This window comes from Toxorhynchites rutilus, chromosome 1, assembly GCF_029784135.1.
Source record: "Toxorhynchites rutilus septentrionalis strain SRP chromosome 1, ASM2978413v1, whole genome shotgun sequence".
Taxonomy (NCBI): Eukaryota; Metazoa; Arthropoda; class Insecta; order Diptera; family Culicidae; genus Toxorhynchites; species Toxorhynchites rutilus.
In genome coordinates this window covers 178,224,853-178,252,654 of record NC_073744.1, presented here as the reverse complement: position 1 = coordinate 178,252,654, position 27,802 = coordinate 178,224,853, and the positions used below count along the sequence as shown (strand labels likewise).

Genomic DNA, 27,802 nt, shown 5'->3' with positions numbered 1-27,802 from the left:
CACCTAAGCAAATAGCCTAATAATTCCAAACCAATATGGTCTAAATAAAAAATGTCACATTGTATACTAAGCTACACTTGTCTTCTCTCAATCAATAATGTTTAATCATTATATCAAGCTTTAAACTACCAAATATTTCGTAAAATAAAAAAGATGATTTTATGACATTAAAATGTATGTTTCATCGAAAAAAACATACTTATGTTAATGTAAAGTATTTTGGAATAATGTTACAATCAGTAACAGTGTTCTGGGATCGATACCAGGTGTTTTGGCCAGATTCCAGGCCAGAAAAATTGGATTGAGACTATCTCGAATTTTGCATGGATTTTTTCACTGTTCGAGCATTTTCAAACACTTTTGATGCTTGGTCAAAGAAAGCTCCTACTTTCAAGCTCCTACTTCTTCCAATGTTGTCTGTCTATCATTTTTCTGCAATTCCGAATCAATTAGACCAAAGAAAAGCTTCAAATATGTAGGACCAATTCACCCCACAGAAAGGTGTTCATGTCACCCCACACAACATGCAAAAATTAAAATGCAATTAATTTCATTTATTGTTATCAAACTTACAGTTTCGCTGCATCAAATTGTTCCTCTTCTGTAGGCGAACAGAACTTTAATGCACATTACATGAAAAGTTTGTTTAATCAGCGGGAAAAACCTTAAAACCACGATCGGAAAATTCACATTTTTTGACAATCAAAGTGCTTGCTGTAACCATTTCCTTGCACCTGTCGAATTTTACCGAAGTTTTTTTACGTTAGTTACATACTGTTCATTAATAAAAGAAGATGACATTATAAAAATCCAAGTTAAGTCGTACTTTTCGAGATAGAGGGGTGGTCCAAATCACCCCGTATGTCGAACTCACCCCGTGTTACCCTACTCACGCGTACATACATACCGTTCTCTCTCATAAGACTCTTGAAAAAGTTTCCATCAGTTAAACCGGGTTTGTACGTTGTCAATTGCTCGGTTGCGAATAAACGCCAAGCGATCCGGAGAATTACGAACGTACCCATACTACGAAATTTGACATTCGATTTGCATGTATAGAGCTACTCGCAACCGATCTAGTTTTTTGGCTACTCGCCCGTTTACCCCATGCATACAAATCAAATGTCAAATTTCATGTACGTTTGCAACTCTTCGGATCGTTTGACGTTTAAGACCCATTTATACTTTGCTAGTAGCTGACTTGACAGTGGGCAGCTACTGGGCCGGTGAACTCGCTTGACAATTGGTTAACTCGCCTTGTCCGTTCACACAGTGTGAGCTGCTGACGAGAAACTAGATACTACAGCATTGGCTTACTAGGGATGCCAGATGATTTTTCAAACGTCCATCAAATAGTCAGAAACAGCAATCAGGTCCGAATTTTACGGATGATTGATCCGAAATCGACTTCTTTATTGGCAGTTTTCGTCTCAGATTTTAAGTTGCATTTATCATTACACAATTGTATCGCGAAATTCACGTTGATCGTGTATAAAAATACTTTGTGCTGAATTTCGTCGAACTGAAGCAGAAAGGCAAAAGGAAAAAGCAGAAAGGCAAAAGGATTTGGGCCAGGAATTGGATGCAAGGAAAAGGATCAACAAATACAATATTGAAAGAACTCTACCATGATGATCCTCGAGAGTACAGAGCAGTGTTGAGAAAAACACCTGAATAAGTGGAAACACTGTTGGATTTCATTGCCAAAGATACACTCATGAGGGATGCTAAACCTGCAAGAGTGAAATTAAAAAAAAAACGACATTGATGTGCCTTTCTTCTGGAATATCGTTCAGATTGTTGTCGATATTTTTTAGAATCTCGAAAGCATCATAGCCAAGATAATTCCGGAAGTATGTGATGCTATAAGTGGTAGTCAGAAATTTTTTTAAATTTTATTTACTTCGCCTTGCCAGTGGCTTCGTGTACCAGTTTGCGAAAAGAAAATGATAGTAGAATTGCAGGTGGAATAAATACGCGTCAAAAATTAAAATAATGAATGAAAATGTACTTTTTTGAATCGAATTTGTATTCTGTTTCTTAGAACAATACTTTTTTTGCAAGTTGTGAGTGAGTTTTGACTGAAAATCGTGCCTGATAATGATTCTATATTAGAGATTCTCAAGAAAACTATCTCAATAAAAAAGCGTGCCCCGCCAGCGTGCAAAACAAAATAACAACGATCTCGTTTAGAAAATATGAGGGTTTTATTTGTTTTTCCAATAATTTTCAAGTCTATAAATATCTTCGCATATTTTCAAATATCTTAAAAATAGAGACATTTCTTTACATTTGGCATCCCTGATTCGAACGCTAAATTCTGTTTTTGACGTTTTGAAAGATGCGAGTGCGAGTAAATTCAAAAAACTTTGAAGTAGCTCGCACGCCGGATCACTCATGACACTCCTCTTTATTCCGCGCGGCGAATGAGGTGAGATGGCTCAAGTCACTGCATTCCCGTAGGCGAATGGCGTAACTAAAGTTTGTCACTATGTGAGAATTGAAGTCGTGTCCTCATATGTTATCGACTCGGATATCAAAATGAGGTTGAAAAGTAAGGTAGCTTCCACAATGAAGCGAGAAACTTTGCTATCACAGGCCACTCGCCGCGTGGAGTAAGTGGGACTAACTGGCATGATGTGTTCACACGGTGTGAGTAGCTGCACTACAGTAACTGACTAGACCAACTCGTACGCTTACTCGCAACCGAGAAACTGACAACGTATAAGCCCGGTTTTACTGCCGTGACTTGCACGAATCTATGCGAGTGTGAGCAGAACTGAACCAAAAAAGTGAAAAAGTCCTTTAAGTACTAACGAGAACAATTGTCAGAAGTGTCGTATCCTTTCTCTGCATCTTGTCTAAATTCGCGACCGTTCCTTTCAACTTTACTCGAGAGAAACTCGTTCCATCGAATCCATGCATCAGCCAAAGAGAGCTTATTTTTCGCGTTCTCATTGTCCGATTCCCTTTTAGACCAATGATCCCAACGTTCCGGATTTTCCTAACTGTTACTTCTCATACATTCTGATTATTGTAAAAGCCATTTGGCAACGCTGATCCAAACAGAGACAAATTTGAGAGTTTCCTCTTCTCGCTCTAATATATAATATATATTTTCCTCACCTTGTTTGTGGAGGAATGTTCTCACGCCTTGCTTGCGTTGAACCTAGTAGTAGTGTAGTAGTATAGGTAAACCCATGTGTATTTGGTGGATATTACTTGATGGGAAGTGTGCGAAAACGATCATTTTCTTCACACTGTTTCGCAAAATTATTGATTTTCCGTCGAGAGGTGAGGGAGGGAAAGAAATGAGCGCCATTGTGGCAGCCATTCGTGGGTAGCTTCCACCTTCACCTTAATCATTCATTTTATTGTTTCTCATCTTATTTCCGCCTCTATACTATGCGCAGAGTGTTATTTTTCGTTTGAAACTAACTTTTCTTATTTTCTGTAAACTCACTACAGGGAACTGATTCGCCTTCAATATTATCTTAGAACTCATCAAGCAGCCCTCGTAATAATCTGGCAATCTTTGAAGTTCTTCTGGAACTTATTTTTCGGAGTGACGTTTAGTTTCTCCATTGATTCCATGTTTTTATAATCAACATTGCAATAAATTTTAGTCATGTAATAAATGTATACTGTAAACGATAAACTGAATATACAAATCCAGTAACTTATTAGAGCTTCAGAAGCATTGAAAAGCAAATGAATTGATCAATGTGCCGAAGCTCGCTCGTGATCAGTCTGTCTCTTTCACGCTACAGGCAAATAATTCCCTTCTGCTTTCTTCCGTGCTGTTTTCATATACCGCTCCCCTAACCAACTTAGTGACGAAACGGCCTTACCTTAGGATATACTTCCTGGCGCCTTGATTGTATCCAATGCGTTTGGAGGTGACAGCTGGCGAGGGCCTAGGAATACCTACGCGGTAGACCGCGGACTACCGTTTGGCCATCTCTGGTATAGACCGATATCTCTCTCGAATTTCGAACAAACTACTTTCTCGTATTCTGAAAACTCGTCTGGAGAATGTAATGAGAACTCACCAGATACTCAGCGACTCTCAAAAATGCTTAAACGCACACAAAAACATCTTTAAAGCCACTTTGGCTCTTAAGGACAGGATAGCACTGTTGAACACACGCAAACAAATTGGCAAGCTAGTTTCGTTCGATTTAGATCATGCCTTCGATCGTGTGAGACACTCATTCCTTTTCGAGAACATGCGTTCTCTCGGCATCAACTGCCAACTTTGCTCTGCCTGATTATGGCCTTATCCTCTTCCCGCATGTTGATAAATGGGCACTTGTCTACATCGTTACCGATCACCAATTACGGTTATGGTCTAGTCGACATCATATTTCAAGAGAAACAAATCAATGATCATCAAACCCATAATGCGCTGATCGAACCCATTTGTAGAGCTTGGACACACGTTTTTATATTTATCACTAGCTAACCCGGCAAACTTCGTCCCGCCCATTTACTTGATTAATTCTCGAGTAATGCAGAAATTTGTGTTTTATTTGTATGGCAGCCACCCCTAAGAGAGGGGGGAGGGGTATCTAACCACCATAGAAACATTCATTGCACCCTAAAGTTTCCATATGCCTAATTTGGTTTAATTTGCTTGATTAATTCTCGGGTAATGCAAAAATTTGTGTTTCATTTGTACGGCAGCCCCCTCTAAGAGAGGGGGAAGGAGTATCTTAACACCATAGAAACATTTATTGCATCCTAAAACCTCCACATGCCAAATTTGGTTTCATTTGCTTGATTAATTCTCGAGTAATGCAGAAATTTGTGTTTCATTTGTATGGCAGCCCCCCCTTTGATTGGGGGAAGGACTGTCTAACCATCATAGAAACATTTATTGCACCCTAAAACTTTCACATGCCAACTTTGGTTTCGTTTGATTGATTAATTTCCGAGTAATGTAAAAAATTGTGTTTAATTTGTATGGCAGCCCCCTCTAAGAGAGGGGGAAGGAGTATCTTATCACCATAGAAACATTTATTGCATCCTAAAACCTCCACATGCCAAATTTGGTTTCATTTGCTTGATTAATTCTCGAGTAATGCAGAAATTTGTGTTTCATTTGTATGGCAGCCCCCCCTTTGAGTGGGGGAAGGATTGTCTAACGATCATAGAAACATTTATTGCACCCTAAAACTTTCACATGCCAACTTTGGTTTCGTTTGCTTGGTTAATTTCCGAGTAATGCAGAAATTTGTGTTTCATTTGTATGGCAGCCCCCCCTTAGAGGGGGGAGGGGTCTCAAAATATCACGAAAACCTTCCCCGGCCTCAAAAACCCCTACATACCAATTTTCATGTCGATCGGTTCAGTAGTTTCCGAGTCTATAAGAATCAGACAGACAGACATCACTCCATTTTTATATATATAGATAGATAGATTAGTCGGAGACCCGATTAAGGAAGCTGCCATGAACAGGAATCGAGCGCATCAGGGCGGTCAATCCGAAAGGTGAAGCTAGACAGTTGGACTGGTTTTCTCTGCGGATCTTTCACGCAGAGTTACCGCGTTGAATGGTGAGAGGAGACCACACCACCTCATTTTTCAAGTGGACTGTATAACCATCAGCGATCCGACAGATACTGCGAACACGCTCGGAGAATATTAGTCCTGGAGACGAATGAATCACTAGATTTACAGTCTCCGTAAACAAAAGAAAAGAAGAATATTAGTCATTTTCATACATTATAATATTAATTTATAATATAAATTACGCTTTTTCCTGAGGCATTTATACCCATCATGATTTTCCCGCGCCCCGAAATCCTCTGAGGGACTGTTTCCGTTGCAGTTGGTTTCTGGTGCGATTCATTCCGGTCACAGACTGAAACATATTCAGCAGTGACTGTAAATTCATGAATGGAAGTTTTACGGAGCAAAAGAACATTGTTAGGGTGGATTTAGACTAGTGATATATTCATGTGAAGAAATATGATGAGATTTATAGAAATCGCATCAACCGTTTACGCTAGAGCGTGAACTTCTATGATGAATATATACATATTTTCGGTGAATTTATTCACCTGAAGTAGAACTGCATCCAACTTTAGTGATTTCTCACCAGTGAGAAATATAGCTATAGATTTCCCTAATGTAAACCCGCCATTAGGAGGCAAAATTTCGGATTTTTCACAAGACGAAAATAGTATAGCAATATGTTAGAAAAAACTATTTATTTTCATTTGTTTCTGTATGACAAAAATACAGAATTTGTTTTATAGTAACGCCCGGCAGTGGCTTCATAATGCTGCTAAGCATCGGATTTAGTCCAGCTGCAAACAAAAGAAAAATACTTGATCAATATGTTCCCAATGGTGAACAAACTCACATACCTTTCGGAAACCGATATCCTTGGAATACTCCCGGAAGCATTGTCGGCAGATGTTAAGGCCATACTTCCGAATCAAACCATGACTATTCGAGCAGGCCCGACTAGGGAAGAAAAACGAAAATAAAAGTTGAGAATCGAAACACTTCATATACTTTGTTTGTTCTGGACCGAAACCCGTAATTAGCACATTATTTTGATCAATCTTACCAGAATCGAGAACCCTGTCCGTATTTGCGGGGATGAGAATACCAAAGCTCGGAGAAACCCATGTTGCCTTTACAAAGTTTTAAGCAAAAAGAATATTTTGACGTTCGGTTTGGCACGTGTAGCAACCGTTCGAGGGCGATGGCAGATGGCGAGGTTAGGATAGGTTGGCCGACTGGAGGGTATGTCAAGATTAATGCTGAAGGTGGGAAGACTTGAGTATTGGTTAGCACAAAGGTGCTTATATATATATATATATGTTGAACAGGTGAAGCAACATCATCACTTCAATAGGAAAGGGATTACGATTTGTGGAACGGAGGTTGTTTGTTTTGTTGTTGTTAGGATACGTCATTTTTGTATTTTCACGAGAGTAGTGGATGAACTGGATTAGAATGAAATTCTACTAAATCATCCCTTCTTTTTTACATACATTCGAGAATGCCGAACATATGAGGCATCATTCGAATAGGCATCGTAGCAGTTTGCACAGAGCCGCCGGCAGCGTTCTGAATATTTTCCTGTTCCTCCGAGCGGCAACAGCTCTCGTTGTTTACAGTTGTTGCTGGCTATTTGATCCATTGGTCTGAGTCGAAATAGTTAACGCCTGTAGTATTGCCTACTTGTTCTAATCATTGCTATCCGTTCTTGTTCGACAATTTCAAACTTTAAGTAGAGATTTTCACCAGAGCTGCTTGTAAACAATACCGACAGCATTTTCAATGTGGCCGAAAGAACATTTCACATGATCGCTTCACGTGGTATATATATGCGCACCTTGGTTAGCACCAAGATGGTGGAATTGACAGGTGGCTCGTAACTTACACTATTTTGAAAAGACGTAAGAGGAATGACAAAACGATAGGGTTCAGATTTGTTTATGTTATTACTCACGTTGGTTTGGTTACATTTGGCTTCGTCGAAGAAGGCATTTGAAGCAGTATAATAAATAAACAACTGTTGTTGAAAATAGTAACCTGGTAACCTATATACATATGCTACGCCAGCTGGCTCAGCTAGTGCTTGTCATTGTGATATGATATATGGATGGAATGCTGTGATCGTGGTGCCGCCACTGGCACATAATTTGGCAGCAGCAATCTCCGACGGTTGCTTGAATGATGTCTTCTTGAATGGCGTTAACGTTCCCTAATGAACATTTGTTGTCTCCACATATGCATATTGCTTAAGCCAAATTACACGCCTTGAATGTGGCGGAGGCATCCATACCTCTCACGCAGAGATCACGAGTTCAATTCTCACTCCCGACATTCTTCCAAAAATGGAAGTAAAAGTGACGAACCAGCCGAAATGGGATGAAAGTCACTATAAAAGAGAAAACAAAAAAACTCCTTGAATGTATTTCGAGGGGCAAGCTCTAGAATACGCGTGATCACAGTGCAAGTGAAAGGAAATTTCTTTGACGAAAATTCCCTTGAGTGATGTACTGTAGCTCAGTTTTATATTTAATCAATTCATGGTGGTTACTTCTGCATGACCGCTATGCACACATTGTAACCCGCGACGCTGGGAAAGCGTGCGAGCCAGTCGCTACCGGGGATTTTACGTAGATAAGCGGCTGGCTTATGCGCCACTCCCGCGAAGAGGAGACCAGCCGCCGTGTTTGCTGTCGTTGCCCGGCTTTGAGACACCCGACACCTGAGGGCGGGTTTGTCCTTTTGTCGCTAAACCCGGTTTGTTCCGCGACTGTTGGCTGCGCTTCAAAGAGAGACCCGCGACACCGTTTGTCCGCGTTCCGAATCTAAAGCAACAGAAATTCACTCCGGTGGTTCTCAATGAACACCGTTTATACTGAAATTCTCATCACTGGATCTACTCAATGATGATCTCCCACCCACCTTGAACCAGCTTCAGAATGGGAAGCGGGGGTTGAAGATTTCCGTAACAGAAAGGAGTCCCAAACCCAGGACTCGTGACCTCACTACACAATTAATCGTATGAACGGGTTTTAGGCTACACCGCAAAGCCAGTAAATATGCAGAACTTTCCTTCCCTAAACAAACTTTAACGACATTTATTTTATCAAACGTAACTCGGTTTAATCAATTACATACATTTTTCCCCATAACAAACTCATGTATATTCAAACAGCATTCAACTACAGACGATATAATTTTATACAAACATGATTATTTCAACAACCTTAATTTAAACATATACATATTTTCATTTAATTTCCCTCGGGTTTCGAACATCAGACCCTGAGGTTCGAAACTGCACGTTTCCTATCTACCCTACGTTTGCACCTCGACCAAGCGTTCTTCTATACCGATGGGCATGTGCTCACCATCGGTATCGGATCATCCAGAACACGCTTCAACTTAGTGTGGCTTTTGTTTCGTGTGGCATTCGTTAGTTTTGTGTGGTTTTTCTGTCTCTATTTATTCCCTACATGCGCATGTATGTTAATAATGGAAATAAATAGATTTCTACTCACGACCTAGGATTTTACGTGATTCTGCTTTACCGCCGTTCGCTGTAGACGATGAACGGGTGAATCTTTGAGTCCGCTCACAGAATGATGCTGGCGCCGTACTGCGTTTACCGGTGCGCGAGTGTGGTTTTGCGTCTACGTACTTCGCGCAGCCACCTGGGTTGACGAAAGAGGTGACAAATCCGGGCCTCGAGCGTGGGGTCCAAAGCGGTTCTTCCTCCAATTTGGTTTGACGGATAACTTGGGAGGGAATCTAGCTCACTTACTCACGTTTTATAAACGAACTTGATCTATCTTTGGCAACTTTTTACGCGATACAAGAAACACTAATCCGCTCTGGCCTCTTCCACGGTCCAAGTCGGAATGCCCAAGCACACTTTTTGATCCTCAGATCAGCCAGATGTTCATTGGAACCGGAACTACGTAATTGTTAACGATGTTAACAATTCCGTAGTCGCACCGAAGTTCCTTCTGTGCTTGGATTTGTCCCGCTTTCAAATATTCGCGGGCAATTGTCTTTCATCTCCCGAGCGCAGTTTCAGTCGAGTCACTTGCCGGGTTTAGATTTCCAAGAACAAGAAAACCCGCCGAATTTGGGGAAAAAACAGAAAACGAAAAAAAGTCTACGAGGCATGTGTTGGTGCTCTGCGTCCTGGCTAAATTGAGCCGTCGAGTTACACCTGGCACTCAATATGGTCAGCCGCCCAAATCAAAAATGGGAATGGCACTCGCATTGCCATGCATCTCATTCTACACAGAGAAAGACACTCAGAAGCACACACCGCTGTTGATTCTGAGCTGAAGAAAATAGTACGAGGGGTTCTCCAAAGTAATTTGTGGTACATGCTACAACATTATAGTCTCATTTGATGATACATTCCAAAAATGCTTCTTGTATTCCAAAGCGTAAGAATATGTTTTCATACTGAATTGCAGCTTTGTTTTTTGCTGGTTCTCAACGGCAATCAATCGTGCCGTGGAAACTGCAGTCAATGTTTAGTGTTGCTTGGATACGACCTATGTAAATAAATTTAATCTATACGTGATACGACTGAACGGTAATTCTGACATATCGTTTTACCTTCTACTTTACTTTCCTTGGTTAGCACAAGGCATCACATTGTAAAATGTAAATCTACTCTATTCACTCTTTTTTCGAAAGAACGCAAAATGCCGTTTTGAATATAATTATTGAACTCAGATTTGTAAGTAAATTGAAATTTGTCTGGTTCACGGATAGCAAATCATTTACAAACGAATTTACGTTAGATTTACAACCAAATGTTTTGTTTATTGTCTTTTGTTTTTTTCATTTAAATTTCTCAGTTTCTAGTTTTTTTTCGCATGAGTTTTTTCTCAACACCTGCAAAAAAGTGTTTTTTATTCGCATACAGTCGAATTTCACTCGTTGCACTAAGCTCTTAGCCCAATTTGTGAAAGACTTTCACTCGTTGGGCTGAACTGTCAAAGTCGAAAATCGATCGAGGGTCACACCGATTGTTTGTTGTTATGGGAAACGCAGAAAAGTTTTCACACCACTGACGTTTATTTCATTCGTGGTTGAGTTTCGTTCTAGGTTGGATTAATTGGTAAGTTCTTAATGAAGTTTGATATTAAAATTAGCGTAGATTTAATATACGTTCATTTCGATCGCCAGGCTCAAAATGGATGGTTTGCAAGGATCCAGTACGAACGTTAACCGGAAACGGAGGAGCAATTTCCTGACGCTGGTGGAGAAGGTTCGCATAATTGAAGATTTTGAAGCAGGAGGTGGTATGCATGACTTTCTTGGGTAGAAGTAGGGCGTAGGATCTTCTACGGTCACGAGAATAATCCAAAAGAAAGAAGCAATTCGTGAGGCGGTGGACAAGTTCAAGGAATATGGTGTAAATAATCGAAAAACATTGAAAGAGCAGACGTTCCCTTTGCTGGAAGGAGCTCTTTACATCTGGATTTTACAGCAGCGGCAGTCCAACATTTTGTTGACAGTGGATATTCTTAAAGCAAAGGCGGAGCTGCTGTTTAAGATGTTCCAGGACCGAGGGCTCTATGCGGTGCACGGTTTTTCTGCTTCGGATGGCTGGATGCATCGTTTTAAGCAGCGGTTTGGATTGCGCGTGAAAGCCGTAACAGGAGAAAAGGCATCGGTAAACGTTGAAGCGTACCTAAATTTCAAGAAGGTTCTACAGAAGAAGATTCAGGAAATGCAGCTATCACTATCCCAAGTCTTTAATGCAGATGAATCTGCCTTGTTCATCAAGCTCCTAGCCACACGCTCTGTCGTTACCTGTGATGAGACCGTGGCAAGCGGACGGAAGCAAAACAAGACAAGGTATACGTTTATGCCTTGCTCCAACATAGATGGTTCCCTAAAGCTTCCGTTGTATTTCATTTGCACTGCTGCAAAACCACGAGGAATCAACATCGAAGAACTTCCCGTTTCATATAATCATTCCAAAAAGGCTTGGATGACCAGACTGTTGTTCCGTCAATGGTTCCACGAAGAGTTTGTCCCCGCTGTTCGAAAATTTTCGGCCGAGAGAGGATTGGAGCCAAAGGCATTGCTGGTTCTTGATAATTGCACCAGTCATTATGACGTTGACGAATCTCTACAGAGTGACGATGGACTGATTCAAGTGATCTACTTCCCACCAAATGTAACTGCTGAATGCCAGCCGATGGACCAAGCGGTCATCAATGCAATGAAGCGAAAGTATAAAAGAAAACTGATGCTCGCATTAATTCTGGAAAACGAACACTTAAGGTAAATTTCCAAATATTAAACATTAATTTTTTGTAATTAATTCCAAATATAAACACAAAACTATGCGCACGATAGTTTTTCGTCTGTGCTTTTTCAAAATTTAAATTCAAATTCTATTTGAGGTTTTATTTTTGTACTTTCCTCTTTAGTTTCGAAGAACGATTGAAGAAGATTAATCTTCAACAGTGTATTTCGTGGTTGGCAACCTCTTGGGAGGAGATATCTGACAAAACTATACGTAATTCGTGGAAGAAATTGATCGATGGTTTGCCGGAGGATGCTGTTAATGTAGACTCGAAAGCGGCCGATGATGACTTCAAAGCGCTTGTGTCCAGGATTGACAGTTTGGCAGGAACAAAAACATCTGAGAAAGATATTGATCTGTGGATCAAAGATCAGGTGTATGATGCTGATCATAATCCAGATTGGGTAACCAGTGAAGCGTTCTCTGATGACGAGATTTTGTCATCAGTTCTCAAGAAAGATCAACCTGAAATGCAAGAAGAATGGTTGATAGACACAGAAGATGGAAGTAATTCGTTTGATACTTCCATTACTAGTACCGGAGATCCTGATTTTGGCGATGCAATCAAGTCAATTGATTGCCTAGTTCGCTATATGAAGCATGATGTTGCAGAAGTATGCCGTTTGAACGCGCTACGTTCGAAAATCACTGAAGTTGATTGGCTAAAACGAGCATGTTGAAGAACTCGACCATTTTGTTGAAAATGAATTTACGTGGTTTGTTTAATTTTGTTTGAAACGTTTAAAATAAATATTGTTTTTGTTGAATAATATTCGATTTTATTTATTTAAATGATTCATTTAAAATTTATTTTAAACCTAAAAACACCATCCACGAGCCCCTCGAAAAAAATTTTACGTTGTCAGAATTGACGTTTGTCTTCGATTTAGTTGGGCTATAGCCCAACGAACGGGAGCCCAACTAAATCGAAGCCCAACTAAAGATAGCCCAACGAGTGAAATTCAACTGTATAATATTAATTTTCTACGGTGTAGTTAATTTTCATTCACAATTTTCATTCGGCCTGAAATCCATTATTGTCTTGGAACCTTCAAAAACTTGTAAACGCGAATTAATTCCAATTGAACTGAACATCGAGTTTGGGATCCAAATTATTGTCCCAGATTGAATGTAGCCACCAGACGTCGACACTGTAACACTGTGTTGATTTTACTTACGACCAAGATGGGTCTATGGTACTAGGTGAGGCCGTTTCGTCACTAAGTTGGGTAGGGGAGCGGTATATGAAAACAGCACGGAAGAAAGCAGAAGGGGAATTATTTGCTTGAAGCGTGAAAGAGACAGACTGATCAGGAACGAGCTTCGGCACTGGCGTATTGTGTTTTGTTTACAAACAAAACACAGTAGACTTCCAAGATGGCTGAAGAGTGGTTTTAGCAAGTTGGCCCACCTTAGGATATACTTCTATGCGCCTTGCTTACGACTATGAAGGTTAGAGTTGCTGCATTTCTCCAAGCAATAAAAATGATCGTGTAGGGTTGAAGATTTGACGAATTTACGCAAAGCTGAATCAGCTCATGCGACATCTACATTAGAGCTCAGAACCACAAAGGGTGTTTGTTTATTTTACGCACTGAAAAGCAAGATTCGGTGGTGATTATTCATTTTATTTCATTTTATTTTAGATTAATTTCAGCCATTGAATGTCGTCAGTATATGGTAAGAAAGTTGGAGTTTTGTATATTTACGATGGTTTCAACACGCGATTTGACCAAAGTCATAGATAATCTTCGAAAACTGTATGTTTGATGATGCATACCGGTTATTGATACTATGGATAACTTCGATGAAATCGATATCACATCAAATTGGCTGATATCATTGATTATGTAGGGGCCGATACGAGAAGAATTTGCAGTATTTTTAGCGCAAACGCCCTATTCATCGTTTACTTAGTTGAAAAAAATTAAAGTTACAATACTTATAACAAGCCATTCCTCGTAATGTACATAGCATATTGTAATATGTTGATTTTCTAACCTTTTCAGCGTGGAAAGAATACATGAAACCGGGAAATTTGAAGATAAATTCTGATTTTTCTAGAAAATTTGAACGAATTTCATACCAAAAAAACAAAACATCCTCATTTTACTCGCTGCGCCATCTGGTTGTAAATCCGACGTAAATTCGTCAATAATGATAATGCGGAAAGGAGTGATTCTTGCTACTATTGTCATTTCTGATAATGTCAATGCTATTGATCGTGTAATGATCGCTATATACCGGAGATCATTAAATATAAATCCATGGCAATTATCACCATTTACCTGTGTTTATAATCGATTTGAAATTTTTTCTCTATGAAAAACACCCTGTACTTCTAAATTTCTTTCATACTTCTCCTCGAACTAAAAGCCCACTGGGCAGTACTGATTTGTTGTGACATTGCGCAATTGTCGTCAGTTTTGGCGCGTTCGATTTCATACCGACTGTTTGTTTCGGTGTTTACAGAATCGCTTTTTTGATACGGAAAATTTCGTGTTTTTACCTGGAAGATAAGTTTTATTTGTGCATCTACGATTCGAACATATTGACCAACAATGAACGATAGCTGTAAGTAAATGACTATTCGTTTTTTGTTGAGTACTGACAGATATTTAATTATATCACCAGTTGGCGGCGGCTTCAATGTTACCTCCACCGGCGGTGCCGCCCAGGAGAACAAAGCCGAGGGTGTGCTTCCGCTGTTCATCAAACACATCCTGACGCAACGCTCCGAAGAGAACTCGGTCGAGCTGTTCGGCATCCAGTACAGTATCGTGGCGTTGGTGGCGATCGTGCGACATATCGATCACTCGTCGACCAAGGTTACCTACCAGCTGGAGGATCACACCGGCCAGATCGACGCTCATCTCTGGCTGGAGGAGAACGACGGGGCGTTGCATGTCCCCGGGATCATAGCGTACGGGTACGTGCGGGTTGTGGGCTCGGTACGTAACCAGGGCGATGGCAAAGCGATTATGATTTTCAACATCGAGCAGGTAAAGCATCCGAACGAGGTAACGACACATCTGCTCGAGGTGCTGAACGCTCGCTACAAAAGCGAAGAGTACGCGAAGGGCGGAAAGGGTAGTCGCATGGAGGGATTGGAGACGGAAGAGCTTTCCAGCGGAGGGTTCATGGAGACAGACGGCGGGAACACGTTGGGTCTGACCGGCAAGCAGGTGGTGGTGTACAAGGCCATCAAGAGTAATGTGTCCGAGAAGGGCATTACTTTGCAGGAACTGCAACGCAAGTTTGCTCACATCAGCGTATCGGAAATTAAGTGCGTATCTATTAATTTGCGTGCTACTCGAAATCGTAGCGTTTACTAATGAATAATGATTTTTTCAGGAGTATCACTGATTATATGATCCAGGAGGGAATGATCTATACCAGCGTGGATCCAGAACACTTCATTTGTGTGGATGCATAATTTGTTAGTTGAAATAATGTATAATTGTTTTCCATTTGCTACATAAACATTCTTATCTGTTATATTGATTGAAATTATTACAACGTAAATATGAAATATTGACTCTATGGCACTAAGTGTAAAATGTACCAAATTTTCTCTTTGTTGACCTCCTTTGTTAACACCCTGTAACTCACAACTGAATGGAACAAACAAAAAACAACTTTTTTTTTCAGTGTGAAATGCCACCTTTACAATGAACCGAAACTTGAAATTGTACAATCGATATTACGCGAGATATTGATCACTAAAGCCAGCCAATGAGAAAATAATGGATAATTTTTCCCCAACCTAAGGGTGGGTTTAGACTAGACTTCGTGTGAAGAAATATGATGGGATTTATAGTAATCGCATCAACCGTTTACACTAGCGTGAACTTATATAATGAATATATTCATACTTTCGGTGAATTTATTCACTTGAAGTAGATCTGCGTCCAACTTTAGTGATTTCTCACCAGTGAGAAATTCACCAGCGTTTACATGTGCCTGAATTTATTCTATACAATCTATATTCTCCAAATCGCCTTCAATGAATTTTATTCTTTAGTCCGTAAAAATACCATCGCAAACTGGCAACGTAAATGGAACGAAGATGAATTGGGCCGGTGGTTTCACTCGATTATCCCTAAGGTTAGCCTCAAACCATGGTTCAAAAGTCTGGACTTGAGTCGGGACTTTATTCGCACCTTCTCCCGACTCATGTCCAATCACTGTTCGTTAGACGCGTTACTCTTTCGTTTCAATCTGGCCGGTAGCAATCTCTGCATTTGTGGCCGAGGTTACCACGACATCGAACACGTTGTTTGGTCGTGTGAGGTGTATCTTGTTGCCAGATCGAATTTAGAAAACTCCCTTCGGGCTAGAGGAAGGCAGCCCAATGTGCCGGTGAGAGATGTGTTGGCTCGGTTAGACCTTGATTACATGTCCCATATATATGTTTTCCTTAAAGCTATAGATCTTCGTGTGTGATTGTCCCTACATCCTTATACCCTCCTTTCCTTCCTTCGCGGGTAATTCGTCCCCTTGCTATAAATAGTAGAATAAGTTGAAATGTAAATAAACTATAGATATACGAATAGATTTAAGAATTGAGTGCTCATCAACATTGTTACAATTTCCTTATATCCCATCCTTCTCCTAAAAATATGTCACACTCCTAAACTCGAGTACACCGCGAGTAATCGGTTTTCCACCTTACTAACCATAGATCTAAGAAAATTGTTTATATATATAGTTTTAAAATTATATTTAAGAATTCGGCTCCTTTAAACTTAAGTAACTGAGCCTGTAAAAATAAACAAATTAATACAATCTATATTCTCACCCGTTTACATCTTTTTTCATGATGAAATTGGTATGTATGGGTTTTTGGGATCGGGGAAGGTTACTATGATAGTTCGAGACCCCTGTCATACAAATGAAACACAAATTTCTGCATTGCTCGAGAATTAATCGAGCAAACGAAACCAAATTTGGCATGTGGAGGTTTTTACCCTCTAATTTTAAAAGGCAGATTCAAGGATCAATCAATGAACAGTTCTGCGATTGGACCCGTGAACGTGCGCTTAGTAAGAAAACGTGGATGTGATAACGAAAAATCGATTTTAGGTGGGCAAAGTTTGCCGGGTCAACTAGTGTAATATAAGATAATTATCATTCTTCTTCTTCCTCAATAGCACTAACGTTCTTAGAGGAACTTCGCCGTCTCAAAATAGTATCACTTGCGTCATTATTAGTACTTAGTTGAAAATTTTCTATGCCAAAAAACACGCCTTGAGTGCATTCTGAGTGGCAAGCACTAGAACATGCTTGACCACAGTGCAAGTTGCAGGAAATTTTTTGATGAAAAATTCCCCTGGCCAGAACGGGAATCGAATCCGAACTCCCGGCATATTAAGTTTGACGCTAATCACTCGGCCACGGGAGCACATAATTATCTTTATAGAACACATATTTGAAATGGAAAATGTAATTTTCTTTCATAATGTTTACTTTTTGAGTGTGTTTATTCGACCCATTGCCATTTTCGCTTAAAAATCAATGAAACAAGAAGCTGAATGTCTCAATGCGAATTGCAATTTTACTAACAACACCCAATACAATATGTAGAATATATTTTTCTAATATTTATTGTTTCTTCCATTTTTTCTCACCGTATGAACCTTCCTTGAGAGAAGATAAACACAACAAAATAACCAGCTTAAATCGGACGATCCGCTCTCAAGCGGGAAAATACATCGGTTTTGACGTAGGAGTTCATCCATTTCTATACTGTGGTGTAAATTCAGAGCTTCTAAAACGAAAGCGTTACGCCGGAGAACGAGATTTTGAGCGTTAATAGCTCCTAAACAACTGAACGAAATGGTATGATAAACACTTCATTCGAAAGATAAAACGTCTACGAGTTATATACTTGCTTCTTTTTGATCCGAAAACTTGTTTCAATAGGCTTAAAATTGCTTTCAAAACAGGCTATTGAAATCACCAATCGGTATACAGTAATTTACATTTAATGCGAGACGATTTTGACCTGTAATTGGACATTGGCGATGAGAGGTACAGTGTCGGCATCTGGTGGAGACTTTTAATGTGGAGCCATAATTTGGGCCACGAACAAACAAATGATCACTAAATTAACGATAGTCCTACGTCAACCTTGCGATTATACCACAGATATAACCCACTTCCTGTTTTCATTTATGAAAATTGAAGTAAATCGTTTCATGTTTGAAGTCCTTTTTGACAGAATCAAGACAAAACAAAATTGTACACTTTCATTTGTGCTAAACGTTTTCCAATGCATGATTGATTATTGATATGAAGCCAACACTAAAGTTCTAAATTAATATTTTATTTACTAGAATTTATCTTATTATTCACCTAACGTTTGCATTAAAATAAGAACGAAAATTGCAGATTTTTCATGGGTTCACACACACTGACGAAACTACCCATGCAGCATCAATCATAGTAACCCATGAGTCAGCAGAAACAAAAATTGACAGCTCTATCAGGCTTACAGAGACAAGGCTAGTTACTCCGGATCAGTCATTTTTTAGCGACGTCATCTGAGTCGTTGAAGTAAACAATGTGTTCTTATTTTTTATTTTTCGTGCTTTGTAAGTTTGTGCGTTGATAATATAGTTGATTATATTTAACACCATGAATAATTTGATAAAACATTTATCCACAAAGAACATAATTCTCGGTTTTTCGGAAAGCGAAAGAATCTCTTTTTTGGCCCGATAATGTCATTTTCATAATGTATACACCCGCTCACAGCGCATTGAACCATTTTCGATTTTTCATTTCAGGAACATTTACGCGTAAGTCGGAAAACAAAATACAACTGGCGACTGTTTACACTAACAATTCGGATGACGTCATCAAAAAGAATGTTTACTCGCTAAAGAACTAGCCTTGTCTCTGTAAGCCGTGTATCAGTCCACGGCTTACAGATACAAGGCTAGTTCTTTAGCGAGTAAACATTTTTTTTGATGACGTCATCCGAGTCGTCAGTGTAAACAGTCGTCAGTTGTATTTTGTTTTCCGGCTTACGCGTAAATGTTCCTGAAATGAAAATTCGAAAATGGTTCAATGCGCTGTAAGCGGGTGTATAAATTATAAAAATGACATTATCGGGCCAAAAAAGAGATTCTTTCGCTTTCCGAAAAACCGAGAATTATGTTCTTTGTGGATAAATGTTTGCGAAGCTAACAGTGATTTGAACGTAGCCAAGGCGAGGGTATGCTCCGATCACTTTTTAGATGAGGACTACCGATTGAAGGACATTCTACTAAACACCGTATGGAGCAAACGAATGCTGCGGGAAGATGCGGTTCCAAGCCAATTATTGCCTGCGGGAAACAATTTTGTTGCGAAAAACGAAATCACCGTATCCGAACGGAAGGAAATCGTACAGGAGGCTATTTCTGAGTACGACAGGTAAGGGAATTTCAAAATGTTCCTCCTTGTTGATGTTCATCAAAGTAAATCCTTTTTCAGGAATGTTCCTCGTTTCCAAGATGCATCTGTCCAAACAGATATTCAATCGGGGCAAGATGCAAAAGATAAAATTACGTTTTTAAAAAATTATCAGAATTATATTATTTTACATCAGAACCAAATTGGAACTGGCCTACCGGAGGAAGATTGAAGCTCTTCAAAAAGAGCTTCGATTGGAACGCAAAAAGAATAATCAATATGTTGCTGAGTCAAGGAAACATAGAGAACTATGCCAAGGAGTTAACCACTGTTTTTCGAAAGGTCAAGTGCGGAAGCTTCGATCTCCATCCAAGCGGATTAAGTGGAGCGCTGAAGATATTTCAACCGCCTTATCAATATATTCAGCAGGATCTAAAGCCTATAGATTGCTTCGATCAAAAGGATATCCTCTACCAGCAATTTCCACATTGCGGAAATGGTCCGGAAAATTTGATTTGTCACCTGGAATACTTACGCCTGTACTGAAACTCTTGAAGTCAGCCCCATACGATGAAAAAGAGCGTGTGTGTGTATTGACCTTCGACGAAATGAAAGTACGAATGGTGTACGAGTATAACCGACGTACAGACAAAGTATTAAAGCCATCGAAATACGTTCAGGTAGCGATGATTCGAGGACTTTATAAAAACTGGAAGCAAGTTATCTACTTCGATTTTGACAGTGCGATGACCGCAACCCTTGTGAAACAAATCGTTCAAGCCTTGGATAGCATCAACTTTACTGTTGTGGCCATGGTTTGTGATATGGGTCCAACAAATATGGGTCTATGGAGAGAGTTGACAATCACTACCGAGAAACCCTACTTCAAAACTAACGATGATCACAAGGTGTTTGTCTTTGCAGACACACCTCACCTGATCAAGTTAGTGAGGAATCATTTTTTGGACACTGGCTTTATGCTTGACGGTCAAACGTACGTCAATTCTAGACCTATTGTAGATCTCATGAATCTTGAACAGCATGACTTGAAAATTTGTCACAAAATTACAAGCACGCATTTGGACGTAAAAGATGCTGGCCGACAGAAAGTCAAATATGCTACCCAACTATTTTCAAACACGGTTGCCCAAGCGTTCAAAAGGGGAGTTTGTCTTGGTGTACTGAACTCCCCAAATGCATGCGAAACTAGTGAGTTCGTGAAAGTAATTAATGATTGGTTCGACATGTTTAACATGTCAACTAGCATGAAAGGTTCCAGGGAGAGGATGGTTGCATTCAGCATGTCGAATGAAACTCACATGGCCATCCTGGCCAAAACAACCCAAGTCATGGAAAACATGAGAGTTCCTAATAAAAGAATGATTCTTCCTTTTCAAAAAGGTATCCTAATTAACAATGCAGCAATCGTCCAACTGGCTGAATATTTGGAAACTACATACGGCAACAAGTATATTCTGACGAGGAGACTCCAGCAAGATGATTTAGAACGTCTGTTTGGAACTATTCGTGCCAAAGGTGGCTTGCATGACCATCCTACAGCAATGGAATTCATGCATCGATTGAGATTGTGTATCCTAGGTAATAAAAATCGTATTATCTGCAATTTTCTATGCATTACATTGCTCGTTTCATCTTTATAGGCCGTTCCGATTGCACTCAGCAGGTCAGCGAGTGGAGTAACGTAGAAGAAGGGGTAGAAGAAGTGGAAGACGTCCTGTTGACGGCCGAGATGTTGGCCGGTATTGTGGGAGAAGATATGTCAGACCCTGATGAAACCAGTTTTAACCAAGCCGAATTAGATGATTTTGATACTAGCGGGATCGAAGACGAGTTGGATGATAATCTATCAATGACAGAGTTCGAAGAGGATGCCATTGAATATATCGCTGGATATATTATTCGAAAACTTCATCTGACCGATAAATATTCTGGAAGCTCGACGGACTTCACTTGGGTGGATCTTTTATCCGAGGGTGGACTCACCAAGCCAAGCCAGGAATTTAAAAATCAAATACTGCGATTGGAAAACTGCTTTGTTGCCGTGCATGGTGATCAACTGAATTGTAGCGAGAAAGCCATACATAAATGTGTTGAAGTATCCCAAGCAATCGACATCCCGGAAAAAGGCAAAGGGCTCTTTTTTAGGACCCGCTTGTATAATAGAATTAAGTCCTTAAACAAAGCCCATGCTGAACAGGGGAAAAAGAAGAAAAGGAAGCTAAACAAAACAGTTACATGATTGTTTTATTTTATACGTTTTCTTTCATTAATAAACTAACATAGATAAAGAAGTCATCTTTTGAACGCTCATTTCCGAAATCTATGTTGGTGCCTTACCTTCAAGAATATATTTCTGCGGTTTTCTCTGCATTTCACATTGCTAAGGTTTTATTATACTTTAAGTATCTTCTGTTTGTTTTTGGGCATGCTCGCATAGAATTCCTGCAGTTTGATTACACTCTAGGATGGATCTCTGTAAGCCGTTTCGTGTATTATTTCCTCCTTCAAAGCACAGTTCGACAAAATGTTCAGTATACTGAACATTGAGCTATCAACTAGCGTTGATAGTACTGCTTGTTGATCCTATCCGATCACCGGATAGTTTCCGTCTTCGTCAATATTCCTTCGTAGTTCCTGTTATTGTGTTACACTAGTAGGGATTCGCAATTTCGCTAGGCGATTCAGTAGATAGGCCGCTTTTGTTCAACATCTTTTTTCCTGGACACATCCTTTAGCTGGAATGGATTTTCGATTTAGACAGGAGAAGCTGAGAAGAATCGGTCAACACTGTAAATGTCAGAAAGCGGTACTATATTTACCTATTTGCCTTGGTTTTCAGCATTTGACATATTATTTCTCGTTAATCGTCGCTAAATGTTATCAAATTATTCATGGTGTTAAATATAATCAACTATATTATCAACGCACAAACTTACAAAGCACGAAAAATAAAAAATAAGAACACATTGTACTTCAACGACTCAGATGACGTCACTAAAAAATGACTGATCCGGAGTAGCTAGCCTTGTATCTGTAAGCCGTGTATCAGTCGAACTCTAACCGTGATGGCGTGACCGTGCGCGTTCAAAGAACGGTACCCCGCCACGTCGAAAACGGACATCGTGCGGCACTTTGTGGACGCCGGATACGTCCGTTCCGGCATCTACAACATCTTGGCAATGGTCAAGTGGATTTTCCCGGCGAATCGCGACATGGCGGTGGTGATGGACGACGAGACCTATCTCACCCTGGATGGCAACGACTGCAGGGTACTCCGTATTTTACGTAACCCCATGAAGGAAATGAGCTCCGAAGTGAAGTTTATTTCACACACTAAGTTTTCCAAGAAGGTGCTGCTGTGGCTGACAATCAGCGAGAAGGGGATGTCAAAGCCGCTCTTCTTTAGCTTCGGACTAACCATGAATGGGGAAATTTATAGTATGGAGTGCCTGCAGGAAGTTGCGTTATTCATCAAAAAATACCATAAGGGCGAAGACGCGGTGTTCTGGCCGGATCTGGCGTGGGCCCATTACTCGAAGCGATCGTTAGAGATAGAGCGGCTGAATATCGATGTGGTACCCAAGTCGACGAACCCGTCAAACGTCCTCCAGCTGCGTCCCATCGAGAATTTATGGGCAAACCTGAAGCGTGAGACTACTCTAATAATTTTGTCGTGAAAACTGAGAAGGAATCGATCAATAAAACTAAGAAAGAACTCAAAAACATGCCTACACGCATGATTGTGTTCGCCATGGAGAATGCTCCGTTTAACTGCCGGAAGGCTGCTCGCAAGGGCGTAGAATTTGTTTTGAAAGTAAGCTAATATAATTATCTTCCATGGGAAATTTATTAAACTCAATTGTCTGTCTCAGCTTTTTCTATAACCATCCGAAAAGTAATTTTTTTAATGCAAATGATATTGCAACAAGCTTTTGAATCAATAAGTAACAAGTATACAGCTTTCAGACATTTTCTATTTCTATGAAGTGGTTATCAGAACACTTCTTTCGCTTATCCTCAAATGTAATGCTCTCGTTTTCGAAACTTTGAACTTAGACCCCGGTACATAAATGAAAGCTTATCACAGAACATGCAGGAAAAACACAGTCGTTGCCATCCATTGTGAGATAAGTTTCGTCGTCCATCACAACCGCCACGTCGCGATTCGCCGGGAAAAACCACTTGACCATCTTTGCTTGCAGCTTCGAGACCAGTGGAAGGGATTTCCGCTTCCGGACATGTATGTCCATGTTTGCCAGGTAATTTTTCACTGTTTGGTCGGTTGCACCGATTCAGCAACACAATAAAGTAATGCAAGCTACGTTTCTGAGTTCATTATTATGCTTCGATATAACGTACAATTCACTATAACGTACAATTCGATACAACGTACAATTTTGAAAGTGAAATGTACGTTATATCGAAGTTACCCTCTACGTGTGAAGGTAAATCCATGAAAAATCAGCAGTTTTCGTACATTTTTTAATGCAAATGTTAGCCTAAAAATTGCGAAAACAGGCTATTGAAATCAACCTAATCTGTATACAAGCCGGTGCCCACTTGAAAATCGTACGTACTTGAGAGATGCAATAACTTCCGAGGGAAACGTGAAATACAATGATTGTTTAACAATTCTTCCGTTCACATATTTTGGAAGTCCAAAGCATCATGTCTACGTTAAAAGATGACGGATGGTCAGGGTCATTCATTAAATTTACTAACGAACAACATAATTCATAACGATGCATGGATTGATTGGATCAATAATTTAATCAATACACACAAATGATTACTAAACCAACGATAGTCCTACGTCAACCTTGCGGCTATATCATAGTTATAACTCAGCTAAACTGACCAGACGTCCGGGACGCGGGACGTTCCCGCATTTCAACAAAATGTCCGGCGTAAGATTACGTCCCGCGAAATGTCCCGCATTTGGCAACAGAAACGAAATTGTCCCGCGATATCAATATATTTCCATATCACAATTTGATCATGTTGATTTTCTTAAATGGATGAATCCAAAAAAAAAACTTTTATTTGGCAGACTGTTCAAGAGCGCTTCTAATGCATCCAAAGATTGATACGTTGAGCTGGTTTCATCGCACCGATAGTGGGCTTTTTGTTTAGAGAGTGTCAACTGGAAGCGACAGCAACAAAATTGGAAAATGATTTTTATAAAAGTCCGCAGGGACCAATTTGAGCCAGACGAAGAGTTCATCTTTGTTCCCCTAGCTCGGTCAGGGCTTAACGTTTTAAATAAGCCGGAAGAACTAGTGTATACTCGACAAGAAGAGGCAGAGTTGTTCGATGAAGTATCGTAAATGAAGCGCTGGGCGGTCTTACGGAAGTTGGCCGGAACCTCAACCATGGCCGATGAAAAGATGTATGTCGGCGTGTTGTTTTACCTTTTCATGGCTCTGGTGGTCGACTGTCTCTCGATTTTGGCCATTCGCCCAAAAGTTTTCTATCGGTCGCAGCTGGGGAATGTTGGGAAGATTGGCGGTCTTCGCGACAATGTTTATCTCCAGCCGATCCGTCCTTCAGTGACCTTTGGCATAATGGGTTGATCTCAAGTTCGGCATAAAGATCACATCACGTTCGCAACTCCCAGCAAGCACTTCGTACTATATATCTCCCCGTTCACCATATGACTCGAAAGAAGAGCGGCTTGGACATTCCCTTCACGCCTGTCAGAGAATGACCTTCTTCGAGAACTTGATGTGGATGATATATTCGACATCATCGCTTACCTGGGGAACGTAAGGAACCCGGTCTCCTGACCTTCATTGAACTCTAGCATCAAGTACGTCTCGTCTTTCATTATGAACACGAATAATAGTTTTTCACCAGTGAAAAAGAAGTCTCCATTTTGGCCAGATTCTCTTTCACCATTTGACCGGTTGCTTCGATCTCCCGGCTTAAGGAGCGGCAGGGAGATGATTTTGTAAATACCAGATCGGCTATATCTGGCGGACACAAAGAGCCTCAGGATGTCCAACTCCTTCACTGTGGGGTGGAGCTTGCAGTATGAAAAACTCATCATGTTGCTTGACAGTGCTGCATCTGCGAATCAACAGCCTTGAATCATTTTTGTTGTAGGTCTTATAAACGTAAGATTTAAGGAAAATTTGTTCCATTAAATTATCTTCCATCGCCATCCGAAATTGGTCTATTTTTTTGAATACGATTCATATCGATGAAATATGAATTGGAATTTTCGAGCATTTCATTCGGAAATTTGGAGAAAATTGTAGAATTGCCAGGCGTGAATGCTCTGATTGAGCGAGTGATCCACCGAAAAATCACAACTGAGTGCCGATACTTAGAAAAAAATAATAAGGCAGATTAGTTTAGACTCGCTAAACTATGGTTTATATTAACATAACGTATATACATAACGTTTTGTTTTTTGTGTCCCGCGTTAGACCTCTGACCATCTGGTCACTTTAAACTCAGTCATAGTTTTTTTGAACACGGACACAAAAACACGGAGTTTTTACCCTTGCTCAATAATTTTTCTATGAACTTTCTATGATTATTCTAATATTAAATGATTTCGTATATTTTTTTTATAAAATTGTCGAACACATTTTGTGTTCAAGATTTTTTAACCACTTGCAGGATTCCTATATCATAGAATACCAATCTGATTCGGAAAAGTTAATTTCAAGCGAAGTTCGTTTTCTGGATGAAATTTGCTTCGACATCATCTTACCATGCTCATTATCTTGAATGGAGAGAACTTTACGGTATGCTTTCTTTTTAAATTCTAAATAATCACAAAATACTACTTTCAAAATAACAAAGCACCAGTTTCACTTACCTTTTGCAAGCAGAAATATATTGGCAGCAGCAATTGAACTAAGTTTCTTTACTTCTAGCACCGCAGTAACTCAAGTCGGAACAGGTATCCAAATAAGAAACGACATTTTAGTAAAGTAAGTCTTATTAGGATACCTGTTCCGACTTTTTATCGAAGTCGAATTCCAGACTGCTGTCCGATGCCATCAGACGGGAACAAACTAATAACACTTTATTTACACTCGCGGTTCAAAGTTCGAATGTGGAATGCCTTTGACTAGCCGAGTTCTATCGACCTTCCGTTGATACCACAAAGTGGTCTAATGAATTCAGGAGTTTCCAAAAAACAATACGCGATAAAAACAAACAGGATTCATTGTAAATGAAGCACGAATGTCAACACAACTATTGACCGGTAGCGATGCCAGTGCTCAACGCCCGTTTGTTTGTTTATAAAGAATGTTTACCCCGGCAGCCGACAGGTAGACTAAGTGCGTTAACATAAAATGTGATACGTTCTGTGCGTAGAGAATCATTATCTATCGCATGCTTGACCGGCCTAGTTGTAGAGATCCGTAGGGTGGCAGTAACAGTGTAAAGAATGCTAAGCCTACCGATCGTTGCCTGTTTGCTGATTATCATTGGACCGGAGCCTTCGACGGAACGAACGCTGAGTTATTTGCGGAATAAGCCGAAACAGTGCGCACCATTACCGGACCCGGTGCTGTCGGATATTTTAGGACCGGCGTTTAATTCGCGCTACATGAGCATCGAGCGGCCGCCGGTGATGGAAGACGAGCCCATTCATGGGGAGGGTGATGGAAAGCGGGGCGTATCGAAGGGTCTTTATCCATCGTTTTATGTCGAAGAGGATCATTTGGTGGAGTTGGGAAATAACCCAGCATGGGCAGTTAATCACACCAGAGAAACCGATAACCCCGTGCTACGCAAACCACGGAGCGCCTACAATGCACTGTTGAACGATATGGGCCGAGAGAGCGGCTCTTCACGGCCCATCCGGGGACGAGGCCAGAAAAAGCCCATCTCCAAACCGTGGGAGTGTGAAGGAAAAATCCGGTGGATCGATCTAGGGTACGAGTACTATCCACAGTACCTGAGGACGGTCGAGTGCGTGAAGAAGAGCTGCTGGTATGGACATTATCACTGTGTACCACGATCGTTTACGATCAAAATTCTCCGTCGACGCACCGGTGAATGCGTACCAGCTGGACAGCTCCAGAACATCGGCGTTGACGGACTGCCTGAGGAACTCCGTGAACTGTGGGTGTGGGAAGAACATGCCGTCAACTTTTGTTGCGACTGTGCGGCACACTAGGACAACGTTTAGATGGGAGTGACCACCGGTCCATACTTCTACTGTAACTGAACGGCACACCAAGACAATGTACAGCCATTCCGGCTGGATCATGTATATAGTTTTTATGTAAGCCTAAATAGTGATGTTTACTCGTTTTAAACTAACAACTATTTGTAAACTGATATTTATTTATATTAAAGTCAACGGAAAAGAAAAACAAATTTTTGTAATCACTGTTTGATCAATTCACTTGCAAAAAAAATGTGTTGAATCCGATTATCAGCGAAATTGACTGGCAAGGTCGCCGCGGATAACACAATAAAGGACTAAAAATGAGATGAAGCGGTGTATAATCAAAATGGACGTGATTTACGCACCAACATGAAAGATTTGAGGCGGTTACTTTCCAGTTGAGACTAGGACATATTGGTGTT

General features: G+C 40.3%; 4 protein-coding genes across 4 annotated transcripts; 3 read left to right on the top strand and 1 right to left on the bottom strand.

The window, feature by feature from the left end:
• Nucleotides 1-6,196: 6,196 nt before the first annotated feature.
• LOC129762380 (40S ribosomal protein S29-like) lies at nucleotides 6,197-6,740 on the bottom strand. Its single transcript, XM_055760606.1, has 3 exons — nucleotides 6,581-6,740; nucleotides 6,375-6,474; nucleotides 6,197-6,314 (listed from the first exon to the last, which is right to left on the bottom strand). The coding sequence occupies exons 1-3, from the start codon at nucleotides 6,640-6,642 to the stop codon at nucleotides 6,306-6,308; spliced, it is 171 nt and encodes a 56-aa protein (XP_055616581.1). The 5' UTR covers nucleotides 6,643-6,740; the 3' UTR covers nucleotides 6,197-6,305.
• A 3,956-nt stretch (nucleotides 6,741-10,696) lies between these two features.
• LOC129761609 (tigger transposable element-derived protein 2-like) lies at nucleotides 10,697-12,501 on the top strand. The gene is made up of 3 exons (XM_055759344.1): nucleotides 10,697-10,771; nucleotides 10,874-11,796; nucleotides 11,946-12,501. The coding sequence occupies exons 1-3, from the start codon at nucleotides 10,697-10,699 to the stop codon at nucleotides 12,499-12,501; spliced, it is 1,554 nt and encodes a 517-aa protein (XP_055615319.1).
• A 1,733-nt stretch (nucleotides 12,502-14,234) lies between these two features.
• Nucleotides 14,235-15,373, top strand: LOC129762755 (replication protein A 32 kDa subunit). Its single transcript, XM_055761276.1, has 3 exons — nucleotides 14,235-14,395; nucleotides 14,456-15,107; nucleotides 15,176-15,373. Exons 1-3 carry the CDS (start codon nucleotides 14,383-14,385, stop codon nucleotides 15,255-15,257), a joined length of 747 nt encoding a protein of 248 aa, XP_055617251.1. The 5' UTR covers nucleotides 14,235-14,382; the 3' UTR covers nucleotides 15,258-15,373.
• Nucleotides 15,374-26,483: 11,110 nt separating this feature from the next.
• On the top strand, nucleotides 26,484-27,544 carry LOC129763261 (protein trunk-like). Its single transcript, XM_055762159.1, has one exon. The coding sequence runs from the start codon at nucleotides 26,652-26,654 to the stop codon at nucleotides 27,384-27,386; it is 735 nt and encodes a 244-aa protein (XP_055618134.1). The 5' UTR covers nucleotides 26,484-26,651; the 3' UTR covers nucleotides 27,387-27,544.
• The last annotated feature ends 258 nt before the right edge of the window (nucleotides 27,545-27,802 follow it).

Bases quoted from the DNA above. Each gene is read 5' to 3' on its own strand.
- LOC129762380 (XM_055760606.1), bottom strand. From the start codon at position 6,642: ATGGGTTTCTCCGAGCTTTGGTATTCTCATCCCCGCAAATACGGACAG. The intron at 6,475-6,580 runs GTAAGATTGATC...TTTCTTCCCTAG, and splicing joins GGACAGGGTTCTCGATTCTG to TCGGGCCTGCTCGAATAGTC.
- LOC129761609 (XM_055759344.1), top strand. From the start codon at position 10,697: ATGGATGGTTTGCAAGGATCCAGTACGAACGTTAACCGGAAACGGAGG. The intron at 10,772-10,873 runs GTTCGCATAATT...ATAATCCAAAAG, and splicing joins TCCTGACGCTGGTGGAGAAG to AAAGAAGCAATTCGTGAGGC. The intron at 11,797-11,945 runs GTAAATTTCCAA...TTTCCTCTTTAG, and splicing joins CTGGAAAACGAACACTTAAG to TTTCGAAGAACGATTGAAGA.
- LOC129762755 (XM_055761276.1), top strand. The intron at 15,108-15,175 runs GTGCGTATCTAT...TGATTTTTTCAG, and splicing joins ATCAGCGTATCGGAAATTAA to GAGTATCACTGATTATATGA.
- LOC129763261 (XM_055762159.1), top strand. From the start codon at position 26,652: ATGCTAAGCCTACCGATCGTTGCCTGTTTGCTGATTATCATTGGACCG.